General features: G+C 38.1%; 1 protein-coding gene across 1 annotated transcript in view; it reads right to left on the minus strand.

The window, feature by feature from the left end:
* The window catches only part of RBM33 (RNA binding motif protein 33), a 97,047-nt gene that overhangs the window by 39,146 nt on the left and 41,021 nt on the right, over positions 1–16,880 (minus strand). Inside the window, exons 11-12 of the mRNA XM_085317717.1 lie at positions 981–1,140; positions 1–308 (exon numbers count right to left, since the gene is read on the minus strand). The exon at positions 1–308 is cut by the window's left edge and continues 16 nt beyond it. Coding sequence (XP_085173843.1) covers positions 1–308; positions 981–1,140 — 468 coding nt within the window. The remainder of the gene's footprint in view (positions 309–980; positions 1,141–16,880) is intronic.

The following is a 16,880-nucleotide window of genomic DNA, read 5'->3' on the forward strand; positions in this document are numbered from 1 at the left end:
GGCCAGGAAGGGCTGCGCCGGCGCCTGCAGGAACTGCTGCCGCGGCGGCATGAAAGGGCGCGGGCTGGCGGAGCCCGGCTGGTTGAAGTGCAGCATGCCCACGGGACCCTGCGGCTGCATGTTGGGCCGCACGGGCCTCTCCCGGGGGAAGACGGGCTGCTGCCCCTGCTGGTTGAACGCCGGCCCCGGCTGGCTGAAGGGCATCGGGTTTTGCGTGGGGACGGGGTGCGCGCTGTTAAGGAGCGGCGGGGGCGGCGGCGGCGGGGGGCTCCGCTGCTCGAACAGGGGATGGCCGGGAAACCGGGGATCTGCGAAGCAGAGAGGTAACTCGGTGGCGGCCGCCTTGGGAAACAGGCGCCCTCTCCAAACACGCGGCTTCCCCTTCCTTCAGGGGAGTAAACTTGACATTTGAAGACGGGAAAAATGCACGAGACATTTACAGCTATCCCCAACGTTACATTTCTGTCGCTTGTACCTCCTGAGTATAAAAGGAACTGCTGCTTGAAAGCACAACTGTTAATAAATGGGAATTAGGAATAACTTAAAAACTCGAATGAAACCAATGAAAGATTACAGGGATTAGAGTTCAAGACATACAGGAACTCCTAAAACTTTGCTGCCATGGAGGTTCAGCAGCTTTTTACATTTTATACATACATATATATATGTATATATGTGTATACATGCATATATATATGTATGTATGTATATACACACATCCCTTTATATATATGTATATATAGAGAGGGGTTATGTGTATGCATACAGACTCATGTACACACACACACACACTTACTATCCATTTTGTTTCTTATGCTGTACCGTTTTAGCTAACTTTAACGGAGTCCACATAGTACTCTTTAACACCACTTATAGTACCTTGTCTTCAAGTTCCTGGGGATGCTTCACATTATACATAAACTACATGTTCACTGTACAGAAAGTACATTTTATATGTTAAGTGCAATAAAAATCCTTACCTCCTAAGAAGAAAGAGTCTCTTTCCTGAGGCGGTGGCGGAGGGAGTGGTGGCGGAGGGGGTGGCGGGCCTCTCCACTGGTCCTGCATGGGCAGCCTCGGGGCTTGGGAGAAGTTGGTAGGAACAGGTCCAGGAGTATGCTGCTGGAAGTCTGGAGGGCCCTGTTTAATAGGACAAAATTGAGACTAGGACCACCAGGAATTTGATATCTGAGATTATATATAAACATATATATACATATATATAATTTGAAAAGTACAATTGCTTTTATGAGTTACCCCCTAAAATCTGTACAAATTGGCAGTCCGTACCGAGTCATTCTTTTGCAATGGAGGCGATATTAAGTATGGAAAACAGTATTTTGAGATGAATTCTCAATGTTTTAATAATCACTGGCACCACAGGAATGCCATTTCTTCTCAAGCTTACTGAAATCCGTGCAATTATTGACCTTCTTTCCCACTAATCCAAAAAAATCTGAATGTCTACTTTAGAAAACATTCCTGACATTTATCTTCTTAAACAGTGCTATTCTTTCTCATCCATTTAGTACAACATAAGCTACAGAAACGAAGCAGCTTTACTTAAAGAGGAGAACAAAAAATTATGGCATCCAGAAAGCTAAAAAAAAAAAAACTTTCAAGATCGTACAGGAGAGCACTTCCGTAATTCATAACTTAAGCATATGAAGCATTGCAAGAATGATGAAAGGTTAAAAGATCTTCATCCCCTCAGTTAAAATAAATATGTCCCTTTATATATTGCAGGACAGCAGTATCTTAATTCAAAAGCAGAAGTATGCAAAAGACATGATTAATTCAGTAACTCATGCTATTACCATTTTTCTTTTATATCAAAAGCTGATAATGTATTTTAGCACCGTCTGCTAACTGAAAGAAACTATGCGTCACAAATCATCATGTTCACAAACTTTGCCCTAGGATGTGCAAGTAAATCAAACAAATAATCAACATAATCTAAGAATATCTCATTTTCTATCTTATGTGAATTTTGAAATCAGTGGTGGCATCCGTTCTGTCTACATCTAACACCCACCTGCTGCTTAGAACTTGCCCTTGCTAAAAACAAGCTTTTCGAAACAGATTTAAGAACAAACACTCCTTGCTCTACTGAAATATGGTCATTGGGCAAAGGATCAAACTGAGTTAGCAGTTAACATTTATTTATTGAGCTGCCCTAACCAAGAGCGTGTATAGTCTCACCCTATCCCAACCGCGAGGCAGAGTGCCCGGGCTTACAGCTTCCGTGCAGGTGTCCCTCACAACTGAGCAAACTAAAAGCATACACCAAATATGATGCATTTCAACAGTAAGTTACAATCACTTAATGATGACATCAAATCATTTACCCGTGTTTCAGACACTTAACAAAGGGCTGAAGCAGCATGACAAAATTAGGAAGTGGAACATTTCAGGGTGATGTTTGTTCCATGGGCATGTTCGTTCTTGATGAGCGCCTGCCCCACGCAGCAATGCAAGGCTAATGCACAAAACTAAATGCACTTAACTTGGGCATAAGAGATTATTATTTAAAAATAAACAAGTAAACAACAAAAATTAAGAACAGGAAATACCCTGAAATGAAAAAACATAACTATCTTAAACTGAAATCATTAGTACCACCAGCACTGAAGCTCATACTGTATGTCCATGTAACGAAGGGAAGACCTCCAATATCCAAATAAGTCTTGTATGTTATGATCCATAAATATTTTTAACGCAAAAATATTAGCATTTTAGCAAAAGAACTTCCTCACACAGCAACAGTGAGTATTTGTCCGGGAAACTGAAATCTTCTATTCACTGCCAAAGTAGCAGAAGTCAAAGCTGCTCCACATCCTTCTATCAGCACGCTCCAGCCACGATTTGCAAGGACCAAGCAAATAGAAGACAGTGCTGCTGAAGATCTACATCTATTAAATCTCTGGCCTCCTTGAAAATGCCTGAATGGAGATAATTTGAGACACTAACACCTCTGATTTCAAAGTAAAACTAAGACTACTTATTCTGTGTCACTAAAGAGCCATCAACTGTAAATACTTTATCATTCCTAGACATTCAAGGATCTATATTCACCAGTGTCCCTAGCCATCCCATCTCCTACAGCTATTTAGTGGAAAGACATCATTTTACAGTCAAGCTTGACAGTCCTCATAACATACATAATATTTATAGGAGAATCTGCTACGCTTCTGTAGGCTAACACCCCCCTGCACAAAATATTCTTGCCACCTCAGAAAAGACTAAAACCTTTGAATTTCTAAAGCTGTCTGCAAACAATAGCAGCCAGAGGAAGAGGGAGTCATTTGGGATGGAGGAAAGTGACATTTATTTGTCCCATCAAAATCCACTTCGGTTTAGCTGAACTCGGCTGTTCAGCTGCATTGCCCTTCTCTTGCGTTGAACAGGACAGCCTTGGCCGCCTGCCAAAACAGCAATGCACACAAACCTTGAGGATCCTGACCCTTCGCTGCCACGATGCAACAGGACCATCACCGCACGGAGGAGCTGCCAGAGGTGCTTTCAAACTAAGGTTAAATGCATCCCCTCATCCTGGAAACCTTGGTGATAAAAGCAGATTTATCAAAGCATAGCGCACTCAGCCTTCGGTCACGTCAGGGAACACACAGCACTTCTGCAAGTCACCTAATCTCCAGTGAAGTACCCACAAAAGCAACTCATACTCAGCTCTAACTTTATCACTATATAATGCATAAGCTCACTGCAGCTGAGGCAGGGAGAGAGACTCATTCACTAGGGCAGTTTTCATATGAGACTTCTTTTTTTTTTTTTTTTTTTTTTTTTAATCTTACAGCTCATCTGCAGCCCTTAGCCACATGAGCGTATCACACATGGCGAGAGAAAGACGCCTGGACGGGCAGCCTGGTGTTTCCTATTTTCGGAGTGCTTCACTTTGAAACTCTGAAGTTCTTGTATTAGGTCTCTCTTGTCACAACATATGCCTACATATAAGATGTCTTAGTTATTTCTAAAGCAGCAAGTGGAAAAACAAATTGCCTGGAAACCTACTGAAAAGCTGGGTGAAGAAAGCATGAGAACCACAAGTTTACCACCTAGGCTGAAGAGCAGTAGTAATCTGTCTATGCTTGATTTCAAGCAAATGGCATTATAGTGACCAATAATCCCCTCTACTTGCTTTTTTCAAAGTCAACATATTCTGCCCCAGTCAAAACCTCACCAGTCTCTCCCCTCACTATCTAGCTTAAAATATCAAGCATCTCCATTCCTATTCCCAAAATTTGTAACCCAATTTCAAGCATCTTCTCTACTATCAGTTCCTTGCTCAATTAATGTTAGTTCTCTCTCGATCCCGCTTGCTCTTCAGTGATATCCTCTCATCCCTACCACTTCCTCCGCTCTGCCCACTGGTCCCCAATCCCAGCGTGGATCCAGTTTCCCAACTGGCCATCCTGTCTTGTGGCCACCAGTTGTAAACTCCCACTTGCCTCATGCCTTGGCTCAGGTTAGAGACTGTTTTACACTTGCATTCTCTTATCTCCAATTTTTTTAGCCACAATCAAGTTCTAACTTGTATCCAGCCTCTCTTGCCTGAATAGTTAGTGCAGGCAATTTCCTCTTTTACTCGTGAGCAAAGGAGGAGCTAATGGAAAAAAGAAAAAAAAAAAGATTCTCTACTTAAAAAGAAAAAGGAAAAAAAGACACTGTTTCTCATAACAGCTTCCCCTCTCTCCTTGCCACCCCGTCCCCTTATTATTATGCCCAGGATCTACCTCTTCCCAAAGCAGCCCTGAATTGCAAATGAACGGAAAGTCCTGCTGAGTTTCACGCAGTTTGAGATCTTATATACTGAAACATCCTCAGTGCAGTCAAACAGTTTTTTTCCTTGAAAAATTGAATAGCTATAAAATATGCAAAACACGATTTCTAAATAACTCACTTGGGCAAAACAGTATTTTTTTTTCCTGCAGCTTTAGCCTCAGAAGAAAACTATTTGAAAAAATTCAACCAAAACAATTTAAATAGAGGCAGATGAGCAGCACAGACCATTTTGCCTCAAACCACCCCAGTCTGGTAATATTACACACTCCAAGAGCAGCCTTACGCTTCCCATCGTAAGGAAGCTTTAAACCTTTATGAAAGCAGCTTTGCTATGTTTTAAAAGTGAATAACATGCAGTTAATTTAGATCTAAGAAAGGTCACTCTTACTAAAATGAGATTATTTATTTATAAAAATATTATAGAAACTAACAATCAGTAAGATACTTTACTGTATGAAAAAATAAGCAATATTGATTTGGAGCTCCCTTCAGTACCAAAGGTGGCCATCTGGCTTAATTTAAGATGCAATTTTGACTATCCCCTCAACCATCTAACATATTTTGAGCAAAAATAACAATTACCTGATTGGAAAGCATTTTTTAAAGTACAAGCTAGTTGTTATTCTTAAATTACAAACAAAGTGTATCTGAAATCAGCCAGATTTTGCAAACTATAATGCTGGATACTTAATTTTGCATTTCTTTGAGTATAAATGTAGTTTTCTTTGATACTTAATTTTACATTTTTGTTTTTTTTCCTTCTCTCGTCTCCTAAAGCTGCATTCAAAATGGTTTAAAATGCATTAAAATTTCAAAAATAACAAATTCTCCCCAAGATGCATTAAGAGTTTTCTACTCTAGTTTTGTTAGTGTTATATTTTATACAAGTATGCCCTACAATACAAGCTTGAGTCAAAATAACTCCACAACAGTCCAACAGAACCTGAGGGAGAATAAAGTATTTTAAATCCATAGCTGCTCTTATTCTTTTTTCAACTCCTTATAATTATGAGCTCTGCTTTTTGGTTAATGCTTTGAGATTCAGTTAACCTTCAAAGGTATTAAGTTTTTAGAGATTGCAAACATTTTCCAGTCTTAAAGCCAACCCTACTTTTCCATTTCGCAGGTAAAATAACACAAAGATCCTTTTTACATCCTACATGATCATGAGTTGTCTCTCACTGTCAGGATTCATTAATACCAAAGTGTCAAATCCGGTTACTAAAGCAATGCCCCTTCCCTATCAGCAGGGTTACTCTATGCACAATAGAATTTTTTTTATTTTAATCTAAAAGTTTCAAAAGGGGGAAAACTACAGAAAATTTGGCTGATATAAAATCATACCACAGTAAAACAGCACAGTACACATGCAGTTAAATGCCGTTGAGAAATGTCCACTTATGTTTTGTCACTTACAAAATTTATGTATATGGCATTCTGAAAAACTAATAAAATATTATGAATAATCACATTTCTTGGCTGGTAACTAAAGGACAATCAGGCAAAGTCAATTACAGAGACATCTGTCATTTGCAGAAAAAATGAATTACAAATATTTGCTCCTAAAAAAGAAATCAGGAGTCTGATTCTTTTCCTTCCAACATCAGTGAAAAAGACTGACCTCCAATATTTTTTTAAACTAGCATTGCTTCTGCTAGTCCTAAAACATGAAATAAAATTTTGTCCCTAAATCACAGTAATATGGGTGGGAAAGGGCTTGTACTTTCAAAATTTTACAGTGTCAAGGTCCTCCTTTCAAATTAAATTTCAAGACAGTTCCAACAGAAATGTGTGTGATGGACATACTCCACACACTATATATAAAACTTAATTCTATAAACTTCAACCAGAGCTATCACTTCCAGATATAAATGAATTTAGTTTTTCGGGAAATACGCAAAATTTGCTGAATTTAAGTTATGAGGCACTTGTTTATTACCTGAAATACCATTACATTTATGTTGTTAGTTTTTTCCAATTTCTAGGACAACACTAATATCACAACTTCAGCTTCTAATTAAAACATTGTAATTGTCTCAAAGATAGCAAAAAACCCCCATAAATTTAAAAAGAATTCAAAACCTTTAACTGCAGTTAAGCTAAACTTCTAGGAGTGGATTATTTTTATCATTAGGTGTCACACTCCACATTCAGCAAGTCTTTGCTTCTAATAACCCCCAACTGCATTCTGGTGTTTTGTAGGAAAGACTACTCACAGTTATTTAACTTCAAAAACTAATGAAGAGCAGGTGCAAAGGACAGTTTTCATAATGGTCTATTTTTGATAGAATAAGCATACTGTAACACAGCTCCATAATAAATCTCTATGTGCACAGTAGTTACTTCCATTTTTCATGGTTTCGCTATCCAGACAGTTTCAAGTTACAACCAACTATTCAATACACACTAAGTAAGGCTTCTAACAAAAAATAATTTAACTATCACTTTGCCATTACTACTCCTTATAGGAATTCTAGTAATACTTAATAAATCTTCTGGACTTCAAAATACATTTAAGTTAAGAAATTCCAGCTAAATGAATGGGACTCTTGCAAGTTCATGTAATTAGTCAAGTTCTAAACTTTCCACCCAAGACTAGGGCCAACTTTAACACTGGAGAAAAAGACAAATATTCTGCTGCAACTTTGCAGCGAGACCTTATAAATCTGGATCAGATTAATACAGATGTTTCCAGAGATTCAGTTGCCAGACTTCCATATGGGACAAACACAGTAGAGAGCAGACAGTGTTCTCTGCCTCCCTGTTATCGCACTGATTATTTAGTAAGAGCACAGCAAATAGCAAGGAAGGAAAGAAGTCCAAAATGGAACTTCTAGCTATATTTAGAGCTAGTTGCAAAAAGATCATAGAGAAACAGAAAACAAGTCCTGAATCAAACTTACTCACCACATCTCAGACAGGGCTGAGAAAAAAAATACATATACAATAATAATAAAATTCTTAAAACGATCTACACATCTCTGTTCTCAAAAATTATAGCGTTCTGCAACTACTTCAGCACTGTATAATTCTCTTGACACCAGCAGGTGAAGCCCTGGTGTTGAAAAGTATTTCAAAGGGCCCAACAAAGATTTCTGAAAGCTTGAGGGGTCATGTACACCTCAACCAGGGCTCAGTGCCTCTCGCTACGGATGGGTAGGCTGAGAGGGGACCCAGCTCTGGCCGGTCCCATTCGTGCCTTTTGTCAAAATCAAAAGCTATTTCACTCCCTGTACACTGAAAGCAAGCTACCGAACATTTAAGATTTTTCTTAAGTCATTAAAAATCCACCTGATTTTAAGAAATTTAACTGCTTAACTCTACCACTTAATTTATCCTAGCATAACTTTACTTTGAAATGTTTAACATTTGTTTCATCTTTTCAAATGCAGGGACTTAGGTCTAGAAAGAAGGTGCTTTCTAAATAGGGTTATGAGGGGATAAGAGATCACAGTCATGAACTTTTTACAACTACTTAGAAGTTAAACATACCTGCACACTGAAGTGCTGCTGACAAGTATTTTATTGTCTCAAACCTTTAATTTTGCAAAGCGTACTCTGCCCCCCCCCCAAAAAAAAAAAAGCATCCCCTCCTACTCTTCCACACACTACAAATTATAGCCTCTCAGACTGACACTGTTACACAGTTCCACATGCCTGCCGCTTATGCAATTTCCCTTTTTACTAATGTTCATTATTCAATAAGGCATAAACTTACATGTTATCAATCACTTTGGAGAAAAGAAAAAGAAAAACATGCAATGCAAACTTGTGTCTACAATTCATTAGAGTTGTGAATAGCTCATTGAACATGACTTTCACACACTCAAGCAATCCCACCTTCTGAAAGAACATGAGATAAGGTTACTTTAATCCTTTCAAAGGACTGCACTATTTTGCCTTCCTTTTATCCCTTCAAATATCCTCCTAGTTAAGAAATTAACATTCTCGCTCATACAATTCTTACAGAAATTGTACTTTTACTTTTCTGCATCTCTTGTTAATTACATGATGTTATCTCCAATAATCTATTCATGAAGCACAGATAACTTTGGTTACCAATAAAAGGGAAAACTTAGCATAAATTGCTTAGCACAAAGTTAATCTTATAAAGCAAGGAATAAAGAGGATCTAACAGCTATTATATGACTTATCAGCTTCTCTGAAAGGGTCACTCTACTTTTTTTTTTCCATGAGACTAATTAAATACCTTAACAATGTCATTGAAACTTCATGAATCTTTCAATAAATTACACCCTGCCTCTACAACATGTTTTCATTTATTAATCTCACTTAAAATGCAAAGAGCTAGGAGAACCCCATTGACAGTTAAGCAGGGCCACTCAGTTAATTCTTCTTATATGGTTTAAATGCAAAGAATAATGACCACTGTAACCTATGACAATTAAAACTATAGCCATCTGTCACAAGATGTTAATCCTCTTATTTCAGCAGCCACCAGACTTTTTGAAAAGCTTCCCTAAAATGCCCACCTTCCAGAGCAAAGAACTGACTCGTCATCCTCTTGCGTAAGCTGCCTGCTTTCACATATGGTGAATATGGTTCAAAAAAGTTTCAAGTAGAAATGTATGCAACCTGCTGGACATACTGAAGTTCATTTCACACTAATTTTGTAGTGTTCTCATTTACTGCACGCAGCATATAGAAAGATAATGATTCCCTGAAATTTTACAGCATAACATATTCTGATATGAGTATGAGGTCTCAATGGCCCAGTAGTCTCCCTGTGATATCTACAACAAGCCACATTATTTCAACGAGGTGAAAGAAAACCAATGATTTTCCTGAAAGAATTAGGATTTTAAGGAGATCATATATATATATATATATATATATATATATATATATGAACTACTCTTTAAATATTTTTTATCAAGAACAAAAATTAGAGTTTAGAGTAAGACATCATCAGTATCATAAAACTCAAGACAATGAATACATGCCATCCAAATGCGTCTTTTCAAAGTTCCTGGGATACAGCTGCTGAGATGAAAATACAAGGAGAGAGCAACTGCTGGTTCAAGTAAGTGGACAGCACAGATCCTAGCATTACAGGCAGATTCAGTTTGGGAGAACACATTGATATTTCCCTAAACCAAGTCTAAAGTAATTTTTAACACTAAAGATGTACCATATAACCAGGACCAGCTTCTCTTTGACACTATGCAATTCTAGTAAATAAAGCATGCTGGGATGTTTAGGTACAAAACCAGAGTACCTGTAAGAAAAAACACTGATGTCCGATTTCTTTTTAAGCCCCAAAATATAATTCAGTCATCATGGAAAACCAATAAGAACATGGTAATATAAAATATCCATCCTAAAAAATGGATATGGCCAATACTGAAAAAGGAGGATAACTAACTGGCTTTTAGCCATACTAAGACCATACCAAGCAGTTCAGGAGACTGAAGATAAAAAAAAAATAGATTCACTGTCTGTAAGGCAGTGTCCTTTTCCCCAAAGTTTCAGCGCATCCCTCTGGCACATGAAGCACAGCCATAGTGATGTTGCAAAAACAGACAAAAATTCTCACAACTTCAGTGCATTTCTAAAGGAACCTTAGAAAGCCCAGGAGAAGCAACAAGGCAAAACAGCCCAGAAGCAACCACTGCTACACAAAAACATCTCTCGACAGATAGATTTCCTGGGCCTTTGCTCCATCATTGAAGTACAGAAGGTAGAGAGGAGAAATCCGCAGGGCAAACGGTCCCACTCAAGAGCAACGCTCCGAAAAGGCTCCTACATGACACATCAATATAGGAAAGGAACATTAAATCCCAACCGCAGCTCTGAATCACAGCGGTACGACTGAGCACAACAGCTCTTGCCAGCCTGCCTGGTGCTGCTGGAGGAAGAGCCATCTACAGCGAGAAGCAACGGCCCATTACAAAAACGTCACAGGTGCCTCCACTATTTGAAGAAAGAATAAACCCAAACTTCTTACATGAGAGTACAAACCTAAGCAATTTCTTAAGCAGGTGTTTCACACTCATATGCTGGGCAGCTTCGGTTTGACCCTGGTTTGTAAACCTCGCTGGGGCTCTGGTGGTCTTTGGGGACCTGAGGTGGAAGAGAGGGGGATCGTTCCTGTCTGGTGTTCTCCCTCTCTCTTCCCTCCACCCTCACTTTTTAAGGTTAATACAATACAGAAAGACCAAGAAATACCACAGAACAGAAACTGGAGAACTGGCAGAGCAGACATCAGAGAGCCAGATGCATGAGCTCTCTTCTCAAGAGCAGAGAATTTCATAATCATTTGAAAGACAATAAAATCTTTCTGAGCATGTTTGTACTGAAAAATGACAGCCTAATTAGCAATGTATAAATAATTAGGGTCCCCCCCCTTAAAAAAAAAAAGAGAGAGAGAGAGACATCTTCTGCTTTCAGAACTATTGAGATAAAACTCCTATAAAAGCTATACCTTATGCTTAGAGCTGAGACTACTGCATGGAAATATTAAGACAATATATATTGATCTTGTGCATCTCAGTGATCTGCAAATCACTGTTGACTAGAAACAGATTTCAGAGAGGCCACAACTAATCTGGATCACGAATATCAAATTCAGGATTTTTCTATTATACTCCAAGCTTGATAGCTCAGTTACAGTTAGTTTAAAAGCAACCAGAAAACCCCAAAATAAAAACATGCGACTTGGTGATGATGCTTCTCCCTTCGATTAAAAACGCTCAGATCGCCACAAAAAAGCGTCAAGCAATAAAATCAACTTTATAGAAGACTATTAAAACTGCTGCTAACCTGGACCTCGATTTGTATTAGAAAATGCTATTTCAGACCTATTTAGTAGTTAAATTATATCATTCCTAATTCATAATTCTGAAAGGAAATTTCATTTTGCAGATGTTGTACATATCCCTGCTCTTGTTTGCAAGGTCACTCGAATGCAAGCACATTACACCCCCAGGGCTCCCAATGAGCTTGTAGGTACTACTTTTGTGTCGGGTATTAAGGCCTAAACTTTTCTTTTTTTTGGGTATCCTACAATTAAGCTATAGTATTCCTCTAAATTAGCTCAGTTTAGAGTAAACTCTAGTAGTCAATAGTGAGCCAAACATTTTTCACTCTACATTTAAAGGTAAATAGCAAGAACTGAGGGTGCAGAAGATTAATATGTATCAACTGATACATAATGGAAAATCTGATTTTCCTTGTGATAGTACAAATGGACTGAATTGTCTTTTAAATGATGTTTTTCGGCTCAGTTAAAAACCACTTAAGACAATTATATTATCATCTAGAACTCTATGTTATAACACACATTTCAGTTCTACATTCAGTATTTAAGCACTAGTTTAGTCTTACTGCATTGTAGTGAAAAATCAATTGTATAATATTTTAATAGATTTTTTAGAAGAGGAGTCCTGACTTTTGCTAGAAATCTTTTAATGGCGTCCAATTAATGGCTATATAGCTGCATGATTAATATATTTTCCTATGAGTCTTGATGAAAATTTATGCTTTGCTCATAATGCTTTGAAAAAAAATCATTTTAACTACATTCATCTAAATTCATCAAAATCAATTAGCAGGTAATAAAGGCGAGACTGAATTTGAGAAAATCTGATGTCATTAATGCAGATTTTTTTTTTTTTTTTTTATTCTGCAACTCAAATTTCTTTGGCAGTCCTAAACAGAAATTACTAAACATAAAGGTAAATGTCAAAAAACTGTGAAATGTAAACACACAAGTTTTCTGTTTGATTTTAGAATCTACAGAGCACATGCAAAGTGGAACTAGCACGACAAACTAAAGGGTTACTACTGCATTTAGAAACCATCTATTTCTCTTTTCTTTAATAGCTGTTACCATCATGTTTAGCTGCTGCTGCTGCTCCTCTTGCAGATGGGAATTCATTGATATGATTAAATTTGATGGTATGATAATGTATGGTAATCGTGATTAATCAGAAGCCCACTAGCAAATGGAGGATGTTGGGTATTATGTCACCTGCATTTTAAACTGCATTCCCTCTATGCCAGCCTGACAATATTTGACAGCTGGAGGGATCTCATGCTGCATCTGCTTGCTACTACTTATAGATCTGATAAGAGAAAGTGCCCGTCACTCCTACACTATCTTAAGTGCTGTAATTACAGAGCTTTGCAGACAAGTTGTGCAAACAGGAAGTGTTCACAACGAAAGCTTTTTGGAGCTGCCAAACAAGCCCGCTCTCACATCTGCAAGGACTATAATCTGAAAGAAGTGTAATTGGATGCAGCAGTCTCATTCGAACATGATTTGCATGAAATGCTGTAAAAGGCACTATCCAAGAAATGTCAATCAACACCACCTGATACCATGTATCTTGTTAAACGAAAACAAAATGCTTTCTACACTACCTGTGATCTGCTACTGCTACACAGTAATAGAGTGAAAATTTCATTTACTGTTACTCATTATAGTAAAGCCATAGCTAAAGCAGAATAATTGTGAGGAAGCAGGAAAATCATTTTCACAAACAGCTTTTCATCTAAAGTAACAGTTTGTTTTCTATACACATACTGTTGCAAACTTGTAATAGTTAATGATTGTTACTTACTAAAGAGCAGTTTAAAATGAGTGACTGTACGTAGATGCAGGACTGTTTAAAATTGTCCTTACTGTAAGCAATGGAGAATAAATGTCAGACCCGAGCAGCAGTTGCTAAAACCCTTCTTTAGCTAGGGCAACTCATGGCCAAATTGGAAGTGATGGAAAACTTCAAACTCCCCGTTTGTATTTTCCACAATGAAAACAAAACCCTCTTCCAAGAAGTTTTGTTCCCAAAAGCACTGCAGTGTTCTGCACATACCCACAGGTTCACTTTAAAATACAGTCTTGATCAAGTTTGCTAAAACTTTGTTTTAAACGGAGTCAAGTCAGCCCAAGCGCCACATTCGAGACAAATGGGGGGGGGATAGCCTTCCAATATGCATTTTATAATTTCTGTAGCATGATTACAGTGTTTGCCTAAAAATCTCTTTCAAGGAAGCGACAAATGAAGGATGGCAGAGAAGGAAGGAAGGAAGGTTAATGGTTCACGAGTGACTGCTTACCGAGGAATTCACAGCAACAATTGGGCAGCTACTTAGAAACTTCTCATGGATGAAAACACACACGAATGTTACAAAACACTTCAAGTGATACTTGAAAGCTCAAATTTGTCAAATTCAAACTTTCAGAAATGGTTCAAAACTAGAATTAAATCTCAAACCCCTTTCCCAGCAACAGTTTAAGGCAACAGCTGATGTCCTGAGGATCAAATAGTAAGTATTTTATATTCTCTTACAACATGCTTCTAAGGGGCACAGGTAACAATTTCAGAACAAGTATCCTTATGAGAGAAAGATCATACTGAAAGGAAATGGGAGAGAGAAGTAAGCTCCAGAAACAAATCACACAAAACCCCTAGAAACTGAAAAGACATATGGCATAGAATATAGTAAAATTCAGTTGTGTGATGGACAACTGCCCAGCTGCCTTTAGCAAGATAAAGCAGGTTCTCCACAACTTCCTCCTAGCTCCAAATATCCCATTCCATCCCCCAAACTGGATGCTGAGGATCCCCAACAATTTCTGTGGGAGGAATTCTGACAACAAAAATCTGCCATATTCTATTCCCAAATGTGTGCAACACTTGCTCTACTTTCATGCATCCTTAAAAAACTGCATGTGAATGTGCCGCATCTGAAAATTAATGCATCATTCATTAAATTAGAATAATTTTTAAAGCAAAAAAATCATTATAAGTTTTTCCTTAGGCAAACACCAAAACATTTAGGACACAGAACGTGCTGCAGGAATCATATATGAGATTAAAAAGACAAAAATCAGGATCATCAGCTTCACTTATGAAAATTACCAGCTGAACGCCAGTAATTTTGCCAGTTGCATATTAAGAAAGGATCTAGCCTGGGCTGTATAATAGTCAGTTAATAGTAGCTTAGATACAAAGGAAGCGTTTAGAAACATCTCCTCCATTTCTCTCATTTTATCCCACCCTTCTTCACAAAAACGGAGCGATTGAAGGCGAGATTAGCCCAGAGAGCAGGAACTGCGAGGCACGGACCACGGTTCCTGAGGCTGCAGCTTACAAACGTGGACCGAGGCGCCTGCAAGAGCCAACAACGTGCTCAGAAGAGGTGTGACAAATTCAGAAATGCCGGTCAACTGCTCTGTGAATAGAGCCTTCAAGCACGTTCCTGGAAACGGATCCATCCCCAAGGCTGATGTTTATTTGTGAAATGCCAGTTGTGACACTGAGACAGCAACTCAGAGGAGGGAATATTCGCCTCTGTAAATCAAAGGTGGACGAGACACAAAACAAGACCTTCCATAAGACTCGGTGGAAAACGTTACCCTAATCTGTCCTTTGAACAGCTTAAAGGAAACGCTCAGGTGGCTCTTGCACAGTGTCAGGTTAATTCAAAAAACCTACAAAATATCAGCAGCCACTCTGGTTAAAGATTTGGGTTACTACCAGTTACAGCTCTTCGCAATTCAGAGGTGCACAGAAGCCTTCCAACTCAGCGCAAGTTCACCACATTTCTCATACTATGCCTCAGCACCACCTTTTCTTCAGTCCTAGTTAGTTGAATATGACTCTCAAATAGCATTTGCACTAAGTCACCTTGAGTGCTTACGCAGTAAGAGATAGATGATTTTATTGCTTGATTCAAAATTACCCTACATATTAAAATAACTTTAAGTAGGGAACGCAAATAGATTAATTCCATTATGTCCTAATACTTCCTTTCTGCACATTTAAGAGATTAAGCTTTAAAATGACAGGTAATTCAACAATAAGCCCCTCCTTGAAACATCAAAATTTAGATTCAAGGGTGTTAAGTGCATTTAATCAATCCCAGCTCCAAACAGATTCAGTCCTGATCAACACCGCACTGATTTAGTCCGACATTTCTCATAATTTAGAAGTCAAACCAACATGCTCACATGCTCATTACAACTTTGCTCAACTCTTCTATTACATCCTTCTGCAAAAGGTCATAAGAATTAACCATTACATGGTTACAAGTCACTTCATTAATCATAAATAAATAAAATCTGGTTTCCAATGGATTTATGACTTGCAATTGATTAGCTCTGATTGAAGCCTTTCCCACGATTGGAGTACATAAGGGCTCTCCATGCTGAGAGGTTTCTCTGTCAGGTAAGATACGAACTCAGAAGCATTTTTTCCTTGAGTTGGAGCACCAGGCACTTGCAGGTCTTTTATGTTGCCACCTCTGTGATAGTCAGTCAAAATAAACCCTTGGGTTTATGTATTAAATGGGAAAGCAGACTAAAAGGATCTAACTCCACAATCTAGAAACAAAAGCAACTAGAAAATTACTGGACTTCTACTCTTTCACTAGGTGATCCTAAAAACAAGAGTAAATCCAAGTTATTATTATTTATCCAGAGATCCCTTTGTAATGAGAAAGGGGATGAATGAACAAAATCTGCAACACTTTGATCTTTTTCAAATGGCTTGTCAGCAAAGGTGTCTAGTCATTGTTTTATTCCTGTAAGTCAATATTTACACATAAACAAATGAATTATAACTGCACATAGATATCTGATGTGTAATAGAGTAAAAAGGTAGTTCTGCAAGATCAAACCTTCAAGTTAAAAAGTAAATTTGACTTCAGCTCAAGAGCTAAGTATACTACATCTAATAAAACAAACATGAGATATGTACACAGTGACACTTAATTCCTAATCCTAGTATGACTGATAACCTACATTAAATTGATAAAGAACTTCATAAGGCAAGTCCCTATTATACTCATTTTACAATCATTCAGTCATAGAAAGATTAAGTAACATTCTCAGGGCCAGACTGTAGGTTACTAGCTGAAGTGGGGAAAAGAAAAACCTCCCAGGACAGCCAAATCTTAGTACTGGAGCCTCTCATTTTAAGATATCCTTCCTTCCCTTTATGGGAAGAGGGAAAAAAAAATAATAAAAGGAGAGAGAATTGCATTGGCTTTTTGCCAGAACCTTGGTTACAGAAAGGCAGCAAATAGTCAACATTTTTCTCTAGGCAAGAGGA

Source organism: Rhea americana, unplaced genomic scaffold, assembly GCF_003343005.1.
Source record: "Rhea americana isolate MKP2758 unplaced genomic scaffold, rheAme1 scaffold_50, whole genome shotgun sequence".
Classification (NCBI taxonomy): Eukaryota; Metazoa; Chordata; class Aves; order Rheiformes; family Rheidae; genus Rhea; species Rhea americana.